The sequence below is a fragment of the Salvia miltiorrhiza genome, chromosome 7 (genome assembly GCF_028751815.1).
Source record: "Salvia miltiorrhiza cultivar Shanhuang (shh) chromosome 7, IMPLAD_Smil_shh, whole genome shotgun sequence".
Taxonomy (NCBI): domain Eukaryota; kingdom Viridiplantae; phylum Streptophyta; class Magnoliopsida; order Lamiales; family Lamiaceae; genus Salvia; species Salvia miltiorrhiza.
In genome coordinates, this window is record NC_080393.1 from 60,109,356 (window position 1) to 60,127,657 (window position 18,302).

General features: G+C 36.3%; 2 protein-coding genes and 1 long non-coding RNA gene across 3 annotated transcripts; 1 reads left to right on the plus strand and 2 right to left on the minus strand.

Moving 5' to 3' along the window:
* Positions 1-847: 847 nt before the first annotated feature.
* On the minus strand, positions 848-11,696 carry LOC130995289 (putative late blight resistance protein homolog R1A-3). The gene is made up of 2 exons (XM_057920525.1): positions 9,870-11,696; positions 848-1,874 (listed from the first exon to the last, which is right to left on the minus strand). Exons 1-2 carry the CDS (start codon positions 11,606-11,608, stop codon positions 908-910), a joined length of 2,706 nt encoding a protein of 901 aa, XP_057776508.1. The 5' UTR covers positions 11,609-11,696; the 3' UTR covers positions 848-907.
* On the plus strand, positions 3,135-3,743 carry LOC130995290 (uncharacterized). The gene is made up of 2 exons (XR_009092108.1): positions 3,135-3,303; positions 3,379-3,743. It is a non-coding gene; the product is annotated as an uncharacterized LOC130995290 (long non-coding RNA).
* Positions 11,697-14,414: 2,718 nt separating the features above from the next.
* LOC130994549 (putative late blight resistance protein homolog R1A-3) lies at positions 14,415-17,288 on the minus strand. Its single transcript, XM_057919591.1, has one exon. The coding sequence runs from the start codon at positions 17,286-17,288 to the stop codon at positions 14,415-14,417; it is 2,874 nt and encodes a 957-aa protein (XP_057775574.1).
* Positions 17,289-18,302: the final 1,014 nt, after the last annotated feature.

Below are 18,302 nucleotides of genomic sequence, written 5' to 3' on the forward strand. Positions count from 1 at the left end.
TAAACTTAGAATTTAATATATTATATAGATTTATTTAATTATGTGTACAATTTATTTATTTATTTATATAAACATATTTTTGTTATATTTTATTTTTTATATTATTCATATTTTTTTTTCTAAATTCTTAATTAATTATGGGCTATTTAAATGTGAACTTTAAATAATAATACAGTTTGGACTTTTTTTTTTGATTTGGGGGAGGGGGAGCGGTGAGGTTTGATCCCTAGACCTCACTGTTCGCAAACAGGAGGTCGCACCGCTTGGTGTCCCATTAGGGACATACAGTTTGGATTTTTAAGAATCCTACTAATTAAATGATGGTTATTAATTTAATTATCTTTATACATATTCAGTTAATATAAAATACTCATTGAATTTAATATTATACTCATTAAATTGATAATATTGTTATTATACTCTATTTTACAATAAATACTAATATTTAAATTAGCATAATTTTTTTATTAATAATTATTTAATTTATAAATAATAATATTTTCACATTTTACATAAATTAAATTTTTTAAAAATAAATAGATATATTGTTGTCCGTGCATCATCGCAGGAGTGCATACTTAGTGAGATCTGAGACACGATCTCGTGCATTTATTTCATCAATCATATGATTGATATTGTATTCAATTTGTATCATCCCCTTTCCTAATTCACAAAAAATTAAAAATTTGTATGGTAACACTAATAAATCATACGAGCTAAAATGCTTATACGGGGAACCTTAGCTTTTCTATTTTATTGGATAAGGATAATTCTCATACAGAGATGAAGATGCGTTCAAACGATAGAAATATGTATTGTAAAATTTGCACGATAAAAGCACAAAATATGAAACCAAAAATAAAAGTTATCATCGTGGAAATTTATTCAAACCAAGAAAACGAAATGCCTAAATTGTATGAAATTGAACATTATTAAGTGTGAGGCCCTCTGCTTCCACCATTGCCATGAAGCACTCCAGTTTACGTGTGTAGACACTAATTTGGATTTGAAGGTCATCATTGGCCTGACACTCGAGCTGCTCCTCTTTTATTTTGATAGCTGAAATCGCGACAGAGTTACTACAATCCATCACATGAATAAGTTTGAGTGTTGGTATGTCACCAATACCCCATGGGATCTCTTCCAACTCTTCTACACAAAAAAGAAAAAGCTTCTCCAGAATTGGGAAATGATAGCTATCTGCATTCCAACATCTCAGCTTACAGTTACCAATTTTCAAGAACTTGAGGCGTTGAAATTGCCCATCAACAGGACTCCACGTGCTGCCATTCCAGTTAAATTCTATCTGTAGAACTTCCAGTATGGGCAGCGAACCAATCATTGTCAGATCATCCCATTCAAAATTGATCATTTCCAAAGCCAACTTGTTTAGAGATCTGGGAAACGAGAGCATCTCATTCAGCTGGCAAGACCTGTCGCATCCCAGTTTGAGTGATTCAAGTTTATGCAAGCGATCAATATTACACAAACACTCAATCAAACTATCATCCCATCCTTGCAAGTGACGATCATATTGAAGATTCAATTTCTTGATGTTGGGAATGATGTTGCACACATCCTCACTCAACCTCAAATTCACTGCTCTCCCAAGCGTCTGAAGATTATCCAAGATTAACAACTCATCTTGCCCGTCGGGATGGGGAAGATAAATTTGATCACACTGGATATGCCTAAGTTGTCGCATCTTCCAAATTTCAATTGGTGCAACAACTCGACGAAAGATTAAAGTATGCAGATTCCATACCAAGGATAATGAACTAGGAAGCTCCAACACATACCGGTGACCAAGTTCCCTCATAGCAAGGTAGCGCAAGTTAACACGCCCATTTAATGATTCTTCAACTGACCCGTAACTGTGTACATCCAAAACTCTCAGCAATCTATGTTTATGAAACTCCTGCTTCCGATATTTAGAGTTCATGATAGAGCGTGCAAGTTGGGGTCTGGAAGTTTGCCTCCACCAATCATTGTGATATACGAGGCGACGTTCTGTGCCTACTACATGATCTTGAGAGATCACATGAAAAAACCCTTGTTGATCTGCTACTTTTAAGCATAGGTCTCTTAAAAGATCATGAATATCACAACGTTTCATCTTCCCATTTTTCCTTCGCCTGCCGACCAATATCATATTTCTATCAACAAGTTCCTTCAAGTAATCCTCTGCAATCTCTTCCAAAACTTGGCCTCCATTTGATTTCAAAAATCCCTCAGCAACCCAAAGTTGGATGATACTCAAGATATCGAGGTTTGCATAATTAATACTTTTAAGAACTCCAATATGAAGAAAGCAAGGCTTTAGATGAGGAGGCAAGTGGTTATAACTTGAAAACAATACATCTAAGCTTTCTTCTTTCTCTTTTGAATTGGGACTTGATTCTATATCTTTGGCAACACTCTTCCAATATCCAACTGTCCTAGGAGACTTTTGAAGACTCCCACCAATCACAACAATGGACAATGCTAGTCCTTTGCATAATCTAACAATCTCCTTTCCAACCTCCTCAAGTTCACTTGGGCAATCTTCATTTTGGAATGCCTTCTTACAGAATAATTCCCAACTTTCATTCTCATCTAGAAGATTCTTTGAAAAACAAGAAGAGCCACAATCGTTAGCCACATCTGACAACCTTGTAGTTAGAAGAATCCGGCTTCCACTTCCATTATCGGGAAAGAAATACTTCACTTCATCCCAAGCTTCGACACTCCATATGTCGTCTAAAATGATCAAATATCTCCTACCAGACAAAGTTCTATATAATTGTTCTCCTAATTCATCTACACTTTTATCGGAGGATTTTTCTTGGCTAGAAAGTAGTTGTTGAAGAATTTGTTTAGCATTGTATTGGTGAGATACGGTAGCCAAAGCACGAATATGAAAGTGTTCGATGATGAGTTGATGAGCATAAATATTTTTGGCAAGAGTAGTCTTACCCATGCCGCCCATACCGACGATTGAGATGGTATGCAGATTGGATCGTTGACCGGTGAGCTCGTCAAGAAGCTGAATCAACTCATCACGAAGCCCCACCATAGCAGTTTCTTCTTTGTTCTGAGTAAGAGGTGTTGAATGCGTGGGTTGGTCCTCTCTCACTCTCTGTTTCTCCTTCAACTCATTGGCCTTTCCGATGATAGCATCCATGTCTTCAATTATCTGCCGCAGATACTCCAAGCAGCTGAGGTCTGCTTGGTGCATTTTTCTCTCCAATTGCCCCTTTTTTCTCCCCAATTGATTCTTAATGAGCTGCATGAAATTGATCCAGCATCCATCTCCAGCTACAGGTGTAATTTTCTTTTCAATTTCCGTTTTATTCTGTAGATAGAGTGAGAAATTGAAAGTTGATTCCCTGTTATCAGCTGCATTTTTCTCTTCAATTGCCCTTTTTTTCTGTAGATACAAGGAGAAACTCAAAGCTGCATCGCGATCATCAGCTGAAAGAGGAAGGAGTTGATTGACGATGTGAGATTCAATCATATCTTGGGCTGTATGAGCAGCAGATGTGATTAGGCTTTCGAGATGTTGTGCTTCTTCGCTAACTCCACCATAATTAAAGGTCTCTATGAAATCGAGCAACAAATCAGCCTTCTCCTGAAGGGATTGGATCTGATTAATGTTGTGGAAAGAAGTGGAAAGGGTAGGATGGGTCATCATCTGCTGAATGGTATTCAAGAGAGAAGCGAGAGCTGCATAAGCTGCCATCTCAGATTAAACTGCAGATTGCAAAATGAAAATTGGTCAACGGAAGTGTTGTTGGAGACGAAAGAGTGTTTGGTTGGTAGCAATATTATTAGGAAGATAGATTTCTTTTAGATATGAACAACCATTTCTCGACCCAAGATCTAAAGTGGTGGTGGGACACCCAAAAAATCTATACATACGTAAAAAGAGAAGTAAATGTAAATAAATTCAATTGCAAAGATATAATTGAAAATTTTGAAAAACAAATCCTAATCACATCTCGGCATCTCCTACAAAACCGCCGACATTTTGTTTCCTACGAAATTAGAATTGTTGTTTGATCTTAATCTCTAAACCAAATTAACTCATTATTAATAATTAACCGTTTAAGAAAATATTGACTAATAACAATATTAATGATGGTTAAAAAAAAACAATTAATGATTGCCATTTTTTCCAAACAATATTAAAAGCCGTTTCTTTTAAAATTATTATATTGTAAAATATTTATTGATATTTTAAAAAAATGTAAATTATTTTATAACTTTTTTACCATTATTTTTAATTTATTATTTCCTCTCATTTATTGCCTAATTTTTTCTTTCTTTCTGCAGTTGTGTAATGTTGTCTAGGAGACTAGTACAAAGTATACATTATGCAACTTATAAAACACGAGATCATATAGAGACCTTTAATTTGATACTTGTATGATAAAAATAATGAATTTAAAATAACCAAGTTATGACAATTTAAATTTTATATATTTAATATTTTAATCTTTTATTGTATTTTTTATAGCTAAGACCATTGACATGCTTAACGTCTTTGTAAGTTTTACTTTAGCTTCCCTTTCTCTATTTAATTAATGACATTTCGACTTTTAGATTATATAGTCCTATTTATTTTAAAAAGAAAATTACAAAATTGTCATGTTGCAAAAGGATGTTTTTCAACATTAATAATTTATCCATATTTATTAAATTGATTAATGATTTCTTAAAATCAATTAATACTCCCTCCGTCCACGAAAGAACTTTCTATTTTTCTATTTCGGGACGTCCACGAAAGAACTTCCTACTTTTTCCTATTTTGGGACAATACCCCACCACTTAAAAAATACTCCCCTTTTAAGATAATTCCCACCACTCAAATAACATTAATTAAAACAACACAATAAATTATTAATACTTTTTCACAATTCCCAATACACTTTACAACTTTTTCTCCACTCTCAATACACTATACTCCCTCTGTCCCATTAAAGTTGGCAACATTTCCTTTTTAGTCTGTCCCACTATTGTTGGCTAGTTTCTAAAAAAGGAAAGTTTATTCTTAATTAAAGTAGATAATTAACATACTAATTAAATCCTAATGACTTAACCTATTAAAAACCTATTTTTTCTCCTTTCATTTTTTCTAACCCTAGCCGCCTCAAGCTTTCTCTCTCTCTCTTCTCTCGACTCATCAGTTCCACTAGGGTTCTTTCCCGGTGAATCGCCGTTCTAATCCTAGCCACCGTTGAATCTCCGTTGTCTCGCCGTTCATCTCCTCTCGCCGACTCTCTCTCCGTTCATCTCGTTTCAACCTTGAATCGCCGTTGATACGAAAGAAATTGGACCACCGCGATGAAGAACAACAAATCCTCGTCTGACGCCCCTCTCGCCGTTGAATCGCCGTCAATTCCGAGGTTATTTGGCAACGATTGGCCAGATTGGCCATATTGTGAGGAAGGAAGTCAGATCGAAGGCTCCCCCTCTCTGAGCGGCGTCCAGTTGCCGCGCTCACCTCTTGCCGTCAAGTCTCCGTCGAGTCGGCGTCGACTGGTGTTCGATTCGCCCTTTCTTGAGAAAAACTCTCAGATCGACGCCTCCACCGACCCTCCGACCTCTCCAGAACATCGGCCGCCTCCGTTGAGCTATCCATCTCCGCCTGGTTCGACGGAGAGCGTTGATGGTTTGTCTGGGCTTATTGCAGCCGACACTCTTTCCCCGTGGTCCGTTCGACCGTTTGGTGACGTCGATCCAGTAGATGATGCGGACTCCGGAGACTCCGGATGGTGGAAGCCTGTCCCTGAAACTGAGTTGCAACCTCTAATGAAGAAGAAACTCACCAGATTTCAAATATTGAAGGAGATGTTTCCTTATTCGGTGAGAAGTTTCCTTTTGAGTTTTTTTCTCTGATTTTCTATGTGTTTACAGTGGGGATCAAAGCATGTATTGTTGGTTTAGGGTATAATGTGCTGAAATGATGAATTGTGCCATTTCTGTGATGAAATTTTATTTTCCCTAATTTCTGAGAAATTAATTGAAATTAGACATTGGTCTTTGATTGCATTACGTGTACGGCTGCTTGGTGCCATCATTTGCGTTGTTGTATCGGGCTGTTTGATGCAGCCCGGTGCCTTCATTGATGTTGTTGTATCTGGCGTTTGATGGTTTGGGCCGCCTGGTGCCTTCTTTGATGTTGTTGTATCTGGCGTATGATGGTTTGGGCCGCCTGGTGCCTTCTTTGATGTTGTTGTATCTGGCGTATGATGGTTTGGGCCGCCTGGTGCCTTCTTTGTTGTTGTATCTGGTGTTTACATTCATTGAAACAGGCTGCATACATTCATTCAAAATAGGCTGCTTTTCATACATTTAAAAGAGTCAAAATGTTTCCTTTACAAAATGTACTGTTTTTCACACTAAAACACACATATGTTTTTAACAAAAACCACCTGCTAGGCCTATATTCCTTTACAAAATGTAGCCACTGTTTTTCACACTAAAACACACATCTATTTTTAACAAAAACCACCTGCTAGGCCTATATACCTAACTATAAGAGTTGGTTTAGTAGCCCTTCTTGTGGAAAGGGATATCCCAACTTCACCACAACCTCTTGCACCAAACCGCCTGGTGCATTTTCGTTCAAATAATTTATGCATTCTTCCACCAAGCCAATAGGCACTTCCAAATCTCTTGGCAGTTGGTTTGCTCTCATTAGTGCATCTTTCCCCATGTGTGGGATCTTGTATGCATTATGACCTCTTTGTTTCATTATCTCCATCATACACGACTGTAAACTAAGAAACACTTTGTTTAGTGTATGAGGAGATAGTTGTGCAAAAGATGCCTCAACTGCCTTCACAAGATCATCACAATTGTAACACGCAGATTCAGTTTGAATGCTCTGAACAGCTCTAAACCATCCCAAGTCGTTCACATTTGTGTCCGGACTGTTTGGTGATTGTTGAACTATTCTTATATCGAACCCATGAGCAGTGGCTGCAGCCCTAAAATCGGGGTCTGAGTCTTGAATATGTGGTTTGGCATTATCTTGCTGAATATAGATCACTTTACTTGCAAATGCAGGCCACTTTGCAAATATAGCTGGTAAGAGCTGCAGCACAATTTAAAAAAAAAGCAACAACAGTTTAAATTTCATTTCAAAATAAAATAGAGTACATAGCTCTTCCACATTGCATACATAACTTGGGTCCTTTGCATACCATATTTAAGAAGCACCCTTTCATGACCTCCTTGGTCACGGACTGAATAGGCTTAGTTTCCATAGTACCCGCTGGTCTGTTTTTGCTGTTTCTCTTGGCAAGAACTTGTTCTGTTAATGGGAAGATTCCAATCTTCCCATCGAATAAACATTCCCCTGAATCTGAAAAAATTGGCCTACAAACGGCACACACAAACATTACCTTCTTTATGAACGCCTTACTCTTGCATGTGCGGTGAGGATCTCCCTCTGCCGGTGTTAGGTAAAATCTGTGTGCTGCCTTTGTGATGTAGAACCACTTTTCATCTATGTGAATGGTGTTGTCCATAGCCTTAAACTTCAAAGCCAACATAATGCGATCAAATTCCAATGCTTCTAGTGAAAAACGCAGCCGCAACAATTTGTTTGGGGCCGTGAGATCGGGTTTTATAGCACTAGAATGCGCTCTGATCAGCCCCTTGTTTACCCACCTCCAAACAGTGCTTTTGCTTTGATTAATTCCCACTGCAAGTCGTCTAATTGTTGATCTTTTGTGTAGCTCTAGGCTTTGAATAAGCTCTATGTCGACGCTTATTCTTTTTCTTCGTGCAGCCCCTGGTTTTGCATTTGTTAAATATATTTCCTCACCATTTTCCCTTTGTTTCTTCGCAGCCGCCCAAAGACGAGCAACAGTGCGCTGGGAAGAGTTGAAGACGGATGCTGCCTCCTTCATGGAGCCGTATCTAGGCTTGCCATTCTTCAAGTTAGAGAGAAGAAACTGCACTATCTTATTCCTATCACTGTTAGAGAGATCTTTTTTCACCATAGTTGGTGTTTTTTTTGGTTTTTTGGAATTGCAGTAGATTTGTAAAAATGAATCATGTGTTAGGTGTTTTATAGAGATTTTTGGAGGCAAACTGAAAAGGTACAGCAGGTTGTGAAATGAAAATATTTGTGGGGCCAAAAATTTGGAACTGCCGCCTCTTTTATCTAAATTTGTGCATTCTTTAATTTTGTTTATTGAAAATTCCCCTACTGTTTAATTATTGAATCAGCAGCCGCCCATTTCTCAATTCAAGTGTTGAAGTTTAATCCCCATTAAAAATATTGACTTTCATAGATTGAATGTGTAGACTGAAAAGGTACAGTAGACGGAGATTAATTAAATTCATTGAGTAAATAAAATAAAATTGTAAATATTGATTTTAATTTAATGAATAAAATAAATTAAATTTATAAAAAGTGAAAAAGTTGGTTGTTAAGTTGGTTGAGATTAATAAATTAATTAAGTTTCACAAACTACATCAAATTGTAGGGACCACACTTAATCTCCACTAACTATCCATTTCTTAATCTCCGTGCCGAAAAGAAACTTGCCATCTTTAATGGGACGGAGGGAGTACAACATTTTATTAAAACCCGTGCCACTCCCTCCTAGGAAGTTCTTTCATGGACGGAGGGAGTATATGTATAAATAGAAGAATATGTAAATAGATTTATTTTCTTAAGAAAACAAATTTATTTAGAAGGATATAATTGAAAGTTTACAATTAAATGTGTATTTAGATAAGGATAATTCTCATACGAAAATGAAGATGCGTTCAAACGATAGAAATATGTATTGTAAAATTTGCACGATAAAAGCATAAAATATGAAACCAAAAATAAAAGTTATGATCGTGGAAATTTATTCAAACCAAGAAAACGAAATGCCTAACTTGTATGAAATTGAACATTATTAAGTGTGAGGCCCTCTGCTTCCACCATTGCCATGAAGCACTCCAGTTTACGTGTGTCGACACTAATTTGGATTTGAAGGTCATCATTGCCCTGACACTCGAGCTGCTCCTCTTTTATTTTGATAGCTGAAATCGCGACACAGTTACTACACTCCATCACATGAATAAGTTTGAGTGTTGGTATGTCACCAATACCCCATGGGATCTCTTCCAACTGATATAGATGACAAAGAAGAAGCTTCTCCAGAATTGGGAAATGACAACTATCTGCATTCCAACATCTCAGCTTACAACCATCAATTTTCAAGAACTTGAGGCGTTGAAATTGCCCATCAACAGGACTCCACGTGCTGCCATTCCAGTTACGTACTACCTCGAGAACTTCCAGTATGGGCAGCGAACCAATCATTGTCAGATCATCCCATTCAAAATTGATCGCTACCAAAGCCAACTTGTTTAGAGATCTGGGAAACGAGAGCATCTCATTCAGCTGGCAAGACCTGACGCATCTCAGTTTGAGTGATTCAAGTTTATGCAAGCCATCAATATTACACAAACACTCAATCAAACTATCATCCCATCCTGGCAAGTCATGCCTATATTCAAGATTCAATTTCTTGATGTTGGGAATGATGTTGCACACATCCTCACTCAACCTCAAATTCACTGCTCTCCCAAGCGTATGAAGATTATCCAAGATTAACAACTCATCTTGCCCATCGGGATGAGGAAGATAAATTCGATGACACTGGATATGCCTAAGTTGTCGCATCTTCCAAATTTCAATTGGTGCAACAACTCCACAACGGTAGAAGGAAGATATGTGAAAGATTAAAGCATGCAGATTCCATACCAAGGATAATGAACTAGGAAGCTTCAACACAGACGGGTAACCAAGTTCCCTCACAACAAGGTAGCGCAAGTTAACATGCTCATTTAATGATTCTTCAACTGACTCGTACCTGTATACATCCAAAACTCTCAGCAATCTATGTTTATGAAACTCCTCCTTCGGAAATTTAGAGTTCATGATAGAGCGTGCAAGTTGGGGTCTGGAAGTTTGCCTCCAGCAATCAGTGTGATATACGAGGCGACGTTCTGTGCCTACTGCATGACCTTGAGAGATCACATGAAAAAACCCTTGTTGATCTGCTACTTTTAAGCATAGGTCTCTTAAAAGATCATGAATATCACAACATTTCATCTTCCCATTTTTACTTCGCCTGCCGACCAATATCAGATTTCTATCAACAAGTTCCTTCAAGTAATCCTCTGCAATCTCTTCCAAAACTTGGCCTCCATTTGATTTCAAAAATCCCTCAGCAACCCAGAGTTGGATGATACTCAAGATATCGAGGTTTGCATAATCAATACTCTTAAGAACTCCAATATGAAGAAAGCAAGGCTTTAGATGAGGAGGCAAGTGGTTATAACTTGAAAACAATACATCTAAGCTTTCTTGCTTCTCTTTTGAATTGGGACTTGATTCTATATCTTCGGCAACACTCTTCCAATATCCTACTGACCTAGGAGACTTAAGAAGACTCCCACCAATCACAACAATGGACAATGCTAGTCCTATGCATAATCTAACAATCTCCTTTCCAACCTCCTCAAGTTCACTTGGGCAATCTTCATTTTGGAATGCCTTCTTACAGAATAATTCCCAACTTTCATTCTCATCTAGAAGATTCTTTGAAAAACAAGAAGAGCCGCAATCGTTAGCCACATCTGACAACCTAGTCGTTAGAAGAATCCGGCTTCCATTTCCGTTATCGGGAAAGAAACGCCTCACTTCATCCCAAGCTTCAACACTCCATATATCATCTAATATGATCAAATATCTCCTACCAAATAAAGTTTTATGTAACTGTTCTCCTAATTCATCTACATCTTTATCGGAGGAGTTGTCTTTGTAAGAAAGAAGTTGTTGAAGAATTTGTTTAGCATTGTAAAGCTGAGATACGGTAGCCCAAGCACGAATATCAAAGCGTTCGATGATGAGTTGATTAGCATAAATAGTTTTGGCAAGAGTAGTCTTACCCATGCCGCCCATACCCACGATTGAGATGGTATGCAGATTGGATCGTTGACCGGTGAGCTCGTCAAGAAGCTGAATCAACTCATCACGAAACCCCACCATAGCAGTTTCTTCTCCGGTCTGAGTATACTGAGGTGTTGAATGCGTGGGAGGTTGGTCCTCTCTCACTCTCTGTTTCTCCATCAACTCATTGGCCTTTCCGATGATAGCATCCATGTCTTCAATTATCTGTCGCAGATACTCCAAGCAACCATCTCCAGCCACATGATCAAATGCTTGGTTGGATCCACCGTGAACTTGATCCACATCTCCAACTGCAGCTGCATTTTTCTCTTCAATTGCCCTTTTTTTCTGTAGATACAAGGAGAAACTCAAAGCTGCTTCGCGATCATCAGCTGAAAGAGGAAGGAGTTGATTGACGATGTGAGATTCAATCATATCTTGGGCTGTATGAGCAGCAGATGTGATTAGGCTTTCGAGATCTTGTGCTTCTTCGCTAACTCCACCATAATTAAAGGTCTCTATGAAATCGAGCAACAAATCAGCCTTCTCCTTAAGAGATTGGATCTGATTGTTGTCGAAAGAAGTGGAAATAGGAGGATGGGTCATCATCTGCTCAATCGTATTCAAGAGAGAAGCGAGAGCTGCATAAGCTGCCATCTCAGATTAAATTGCAGATTGCAAAATGAAAATTGGTCAACGGAAGTGTTGTTGGAGACGAAAGAGTGTTTGGTTGGTAGCAATATTATTAGGAAGATATATTTCTTCTAGATATGAACAACCATTTCTCGACCCAAAATGTAAAAAAAATAGCGTTAAATGCTTAATATTATTTTTAAAATTTGGATTGGGTCGTTTAAAATGAGACAATCAAAAATAAAAATTGGATCATTTGAAATGAGACGAAGGGGGTAAATACTAATATGATATTATTGACTCTACCACTTCAAAAATTATGCAATGAAGATGGAATTATTTAATCCGGACGCATATAAATCACATATAATTCACAATTTGGGGGACTATATCTTATACTAATAGAAAAAGAGCTTTAGCACAACATATGAATTACTTATTTTACCTCTATTGCATATTTTATTTTAAGGTTATTTTTTGTATATTATATATTGATGTTTCCAATCATACGAAATCAGCCGCCAATGAATTTTTCATATATATCGAAATTAGGAGCCAATGATTTAGTTTGGCTTAGTTGTAATATATTTGATATATATCTAATTATTTTTATATTTGAGTTGAATTGGGAATCCCTTATAACTAATACAAATTTATATATAATATAAAAGAGGTGTTTTTTTACTTTCAATTTTTCTTTCTCCTCATAATTTTTTCCTCCAAATTTTCTATCTTCTTTTTTCTATTTTAATTCTTTACTATAAAATAATTAATTTCGATTCATGAAAAAAATACTCAATATGGATGTTAAATTAAAGATTATGAAAAGATTTTTAATTTGATGTAAAAATTATAAAAAAAATAATTTTGAAATGAATAAGTTATGATCATTTGAAGTGTCAAAATTAATTTTTATTCGCTCTCATTTATCTCTAATATTGAACATCATACTCTTTTTTCATTTTGTTTCCGTTTATTGGTGAAAAAATAAGTAGATGACATTTTTTTCCTTTAAAAAAATTTTACACAATTGTTTAATTGTAATTATTTTAAATTTAAATATTTTTAATGCAATTAAGGAGAAGAAAATTTGTATTAATTTTAATATAAATTTGTAAGTAAAAAATTAGTTATATATCTTAAACTTAGAATTTAATATATTATATAGATTTATTTAATTATGTGTACAATTTATTTATTTATTTATATAAACATATTTTTGTTATATTTTATTTTTTATATTATTCATATTTTTTTTCTAATTCTTAATTAATTATGGGCTATTTAAATATGAACTTTTAATAATAATACAGTTTGGACTTTTTTTTTATTTGGGGGAGGGGGAGCGGTGGGGTTTGATCCCTAGACCTCACTGTTCACAAACAGGAAGTCGCGCCGCTTGGTGTCCCATTAGGGACATACAGTTTGGATTTTTAAGAATCCTACTAATTAAATGACGGTTATTAATTTTGTTATATTGATGGTTTAGTGTTATTTGCTTAATCAATGTGATTGACTTAAATTATTTGCTTTAAATTCTATAAATTTAATTAGTGTTATACGTATTCAGTTAATATAAAATACTCTTTGAATTTAATATTATACTCATTAAATTGATAATATTGTTATTATACTCTATTTTACAATAAATACTAATATTTAAATTACCATAATTTTTTTTATTAATAATTATTTAATTTATAATTAATAATATTTTGACATTTTACATAAATTAAAATTTTTAAAAATAAATAGATATATTGTTGTCCATGCATCATCGCACGGGAGTGCATACTAGTTAACTATAAAAACGTAGATATATATATATCTAGATCCTAATATCGCCAAACAAGATTATCCATCGTAACTTAATTAAAGACTGAATATTAACATTCTCCCAAAAAACTTTTAATCTTTCCACCTTTGACAAGAGTCCTCCAATCACATTGACAGCTAGAGGAAGCCCACCGCAATCTCTCGCAATCTTCTCTCCTATCCCTTGTAATTCATGAGGGCAATCCTCTCCTCCAAACACAATTTGACCAAGTAGATTCCAACCCTCAGAGCACCTCCAGTGGAGGTGCGATAGAGGGAGATCAAAGCGGGTTGGAGGTCGCACCGCGCGTTGGCGACCAGCGGCGGTGCGACATCGGGTTGAAGGAGCGATCCGGGGTGATGGGGGGATATGTGTTGCACGATACTTAAAAAAAAAAAAAAATGAAAATTGCGGTTTGAATAGGAATTGGCCGTTGCCAAATTGAATTTGTGGCACTTGACCGTTGCCTTTTAGGTTATATTTAGATAATTATTTTTTTTCTTATGTTTATAGTTTTACATATATATATATATATATATATATATATATATATAGAAAGGTTAAACAGGGAATGACAAATATATAGAGAAAGGGGAATTAATATGGAGCCTCCAAATTTATCAATCCAATGGCCAATTTTTCGCTGAATTTTTTCCTTAATTATAGCCGAAAGGCTATATATGTAATTGAGCAATTTTATGCAGCCATTATTTTTAGTGAGACCTGAGACACGATCTCGTGCGTTTATTTCATCAATCATATGATTGATATTATATCTAGTTCAATTTGTATCATCCCCTTTCCTAACTCACAAAAAATTAAAAATTTGTATGGTAACACTCATAAATCATACGAGCTAAAATGCTTCCACGGGGAACCTTAGCTTTTCTATTTTGTTAGATAAGGATAATTCTCATACAAAAATGAAGATGCGTTCAAACGATAGAAATATGTATTGTAAAATTTGCAAGTGTATAACGATAAAAGCACAAAATATGAAACCAAAAATAAAAGTTATGATCGTTGAAATTTATTCAAACCATAAAAATGAGATGTATGAAATTGAACATTATTAAGTGTGAGGCCCTCTGCTTCCACCATTGCCATGAAGCACTCCAGTTCATCTGTGTCGACACTAATTTGGATTTGAAGGTCATCATTACCCTGACACTCGAGCTGCTCCTCTTTTATTTTGATAGCTGAAATCGCGACAGAGTTACTACTACATTTCCTCACATGAATAAGTTTGAGTGTTGGTATGTCACCAATACCCCATGGGATCTCTTCCAACTGATATAGATGACAAAGAAGAAGCTTCTCCAGAATTGGGAAATGACTACTATCTGCATTCCAACATCTCAGGTTACAGCCATCAATTTTCAAGAACTTGAGGCGTTGAAATTGCCCATCAACAGGACTCCACATGCTGCCATTCCAGTTACGTACTACCTCGAGAACTTCCAGTATGGGCAGCGAACCAATCATTGTCAGATCATCCCATTCAAAATTGATCTCATCCAAAGCCAACTTGTTTAGAGATCTGGGAAACGAGAGCATCTCATTCAGCTGGCAAGACCTGACGCATCTCAGTTTGAGTGATTCAAGTTTATGCAAGCCATCAATATTACACAAACACTCAATCAAACTATCATCCCATCCTGGCAAGTCATGCCTATATTCAAGATTCAATTTCTTGATGTTGGGAATGATGTTGCACACATCCTCACTCAACCTCAAATTCACTGCTCTCCCAAGCGTATGAAGATTATCCAAGATTAACAACTCATCTTGCCCATCGGGATGAGGAAGATAAATTCGATGACACTGGATATGCCTAAGTTGTCGCATCTTCCAAATTTCAATTGGTGCAACAACTCCACAACGGTAGAAGGAAGATATGTGAAAGATTAAAGCATGCAGATTCCATACCAAGGATAATGAACTAGGAAGCTTCAACACAGACGGGTAACCAAGTTCCCTCACAACAAGGTAGCGCAAGTTAACATGCTCATTTAATGATTCTTCAACTGACTCGTACCTGTATACATCCAAAACTCTCAGCAATCTATGTTTATGAAACTCCTCCTTCGGAAATTTAGAGTTCATGATAGAGCGTGCAAGTTGGGGTCTGGAAGTTTGCCTCCAGCAATCAGTGTGATATACGAGGCGACGTTCTGTGCCTACTGCATGACCTTGAGAGATCACATGAAAAAACCCTTGTTGATCTGCTACTTTTAAGCATAGGTCTCTTAAAAGATCATGAATATCACAACATTTCATCTTCCCATTTTTACTTCGCCTGCCGACCAATATCAGATTTCTATCAACAAGTTCCTTCAAGTAATCCTCTGCAATCTCTTCCAAAACTTGGCCTCCTTTTGATTTCAAAAATCCCTCAGCAACCCAAAGTTGGATGATTCTCGAGATGTGGAGATTTGCATAAACACGTTTAAGAACTCCAATATGAAGGAAGCAAGGCTTTAGATGAGGAGGCAAGTGGTTATAACTTGAAAACAATACATCTAAGCTTTCTTCTTTCTCTTTTGAATTGGGACTTGATTCTATATCTTCGGCAACACTCTTCCAATATCCTACTGTCCTAGGAGACTTTAGAAGACTCCCACCAATCACAACAATGGACAATGCTAGTCCTTTGCATAATCTAACAATCTCCTTTCCAACCTCCTCAAGTTCACTTGGGCAATCTTCATTTTGGAATGCCTTCTTACAGAATAATTCCCAACTTTCATTCTCATCTAGAAGATTCTTTGAAAAACAAGAAGAGCCACAATCGTTAGCCACATCTGACAACCTAGTAGTTAGAAGAATCCGGCTTCCATTTCCGTTATCGGGAAAGAAACGCCTCACTTCATCCCAAGCTTCGACACTCCATATGTTATCTAATATGATCAAATATCTTCTACCAAATAAAGTTTTATGCAACTGTTCTCCTAATTCATCTACACTTTTATCGGAGGATTTTCCTAGGCCAGAAAGAAGTTGTTGAAGAATTTGTTTAGCATTGTAATGCTGAGATACGGTAGCCCAAGCATGAATATCAAAGCGTTCGATGATGAGTTGATGAGCATAAATATTTTTGGCAAGAGTAGTCTTACCCATGCCGCCCATACCCACGATTGAGATGGTATGCAGATTGGATCGTTGACCGGTGAGCTCGTCAAGAAGCTGAATCAACTCATCACGAAACCCCACCATAGCAGTTTCTTCTCCGGTCTGAGTATACTGAGGTGTTGAATGCGTGGGAGGTTGGTCCTCTCTCACTCTCTGTTTCTCCATCAACTCATTGGCCTTTCCGATGATAGCATCCATGTCTTCAATTATCTGCCGCAGATACTCCAAGCAGCTGAGGTCTGCTTGGTGCATTTTTCTCTCCAATTGCCCCTTTTTTCTCTCCAATTGATTCTTAATGAGCTGCATGAAATTGATCCAGCATCCATCTCCAGCTACAGGTGTAATTTTCTTTTCAATTTCCCTTTTATTCTGTAGATAGAGTGAGAAATTGAAAGTTGATTCCCTGTTATCAGCTGCATTTTTCTCTTCAATTGCCCTTTTTTTCTGTAGATACAAGGAGAAACTCAAAGCTGCTTCGCGATCATGAGCTGAAAGAGGAAGGAGTTGATTGACGATGTGAGATTCAATCATATCTTGGGCTGTATGAGCAGCAGATGTGATTAGGCTTTCGAGATGTTGTGCTTCTTCGCTAACTCCACCATAATTAAAGGTCTCTATGAAATCGAGCAACAAATCAGCCTTCTCCTGAAGGGATTGGATCTGATTAATGTTGTGGAAAGAAGTGGAAAGGGTAGGATGGGTCATCATCTGCTGAATGGTATTCAAGAGAGAAGCGAGAGCTGCATAAGCTGCCATCTCAGATTAAACTGCAGATTGCAAAATGAAAATTGGTCAACGGAAGTGTTGTTGGAGACGAAAGAGTGTTTGGTTGGTAGCAATATTATTAGGAAGATATATTTCTTCTAGATATGAACAACCATTTCTCGACCCAAGATGTAAAAAAAATAGTGTTAAATGCCTAATTTTATTTTTAAAATGTGAGTTGGGTCATTTAAAATTAGACAATCCAAAATAAAAATTGGATCATTTGAAATGGGTCGGAGGAGTAAATATTAGTATGATATTATTGACTCTACCACTTCAAAAATTATGCAATGAAGATGGAATTGTTTAATCCGGAAGCATATAAATCATGCGTAATTCACAATTTGGGGGGCTATATGATGTCGCTAGTGATGATGAAGTCATGGCTGAAGCTGTTGCTTTTATGGATAAATTTGATCGTTTATTTCAGCCTAAGTCTTAGGCATTTCTATTTTGTTTTGTCAGTATGTGTTGGACATAATTTTTGTTGGGCTTGGGTCTTTGCTGACTTTGGGCCCTTGCATGGGCTTTAGGGTTTAGATTTGTGTATATATTTGGGTTTTTTCGTCACTTTCAGGAGCTAATTTGGGAATGAAAATTCAGAAATTGAGTGGCCTCTCAATTCGCCAGCAATTCTCCATATTCTAAGCTTTCGCTACGTCACTATATCTTATACTAATATAAAAAGAGCTTTAGCACAACATATGAATTACCTATTTTATCTTATATTTTATTTTAAGATTATTTTTTGTATGTTATATATTGATGTTTCCAATCATACGAAATCAGCCGCCAATGAATTTTTCATATATATCGAAATTAGGAGCCAATGATTTAGTTTGGCTTAGTTGTAATATATTTGATATATATCTAATTATTTTTATATTTGAGTTGAATTGGGAATCCCTTATAACTAATACAAATTTATATATAATATAAAAGAGGAGTTTTTTTACCTTTAATTTTTCTCTCTCCTCATAATTTTTTCCTCCAAATTTTCTATCT

What these genes read in the sequence shown, in the direction of transcription:
- LOC130995289 (XM_057920525.1), bottom strand. Translation starts at nt 11,608, where the DNA reads ATGGCAGCTTATGCAGCTCTCGCTTCTCTCTTGAATACGATTGAGCAG. An exon ending in AGAGTTTTGGATGTATACAG is followed by an intron (nt 1,875 to 9,869) that starts GTACGAGTCAGT and finishes GGATGTACACAG; the next exon opens with TTACGGGTCAGTTGAAGAAT.
- LOC130994549 (XM_057919591.1), bottom strand. Translation starts at nt 17,288, where the DNA reads ATGGCAGCTTATGCAGCTCTCGCTTCTCTCTTGAATACCATTCAGCAG.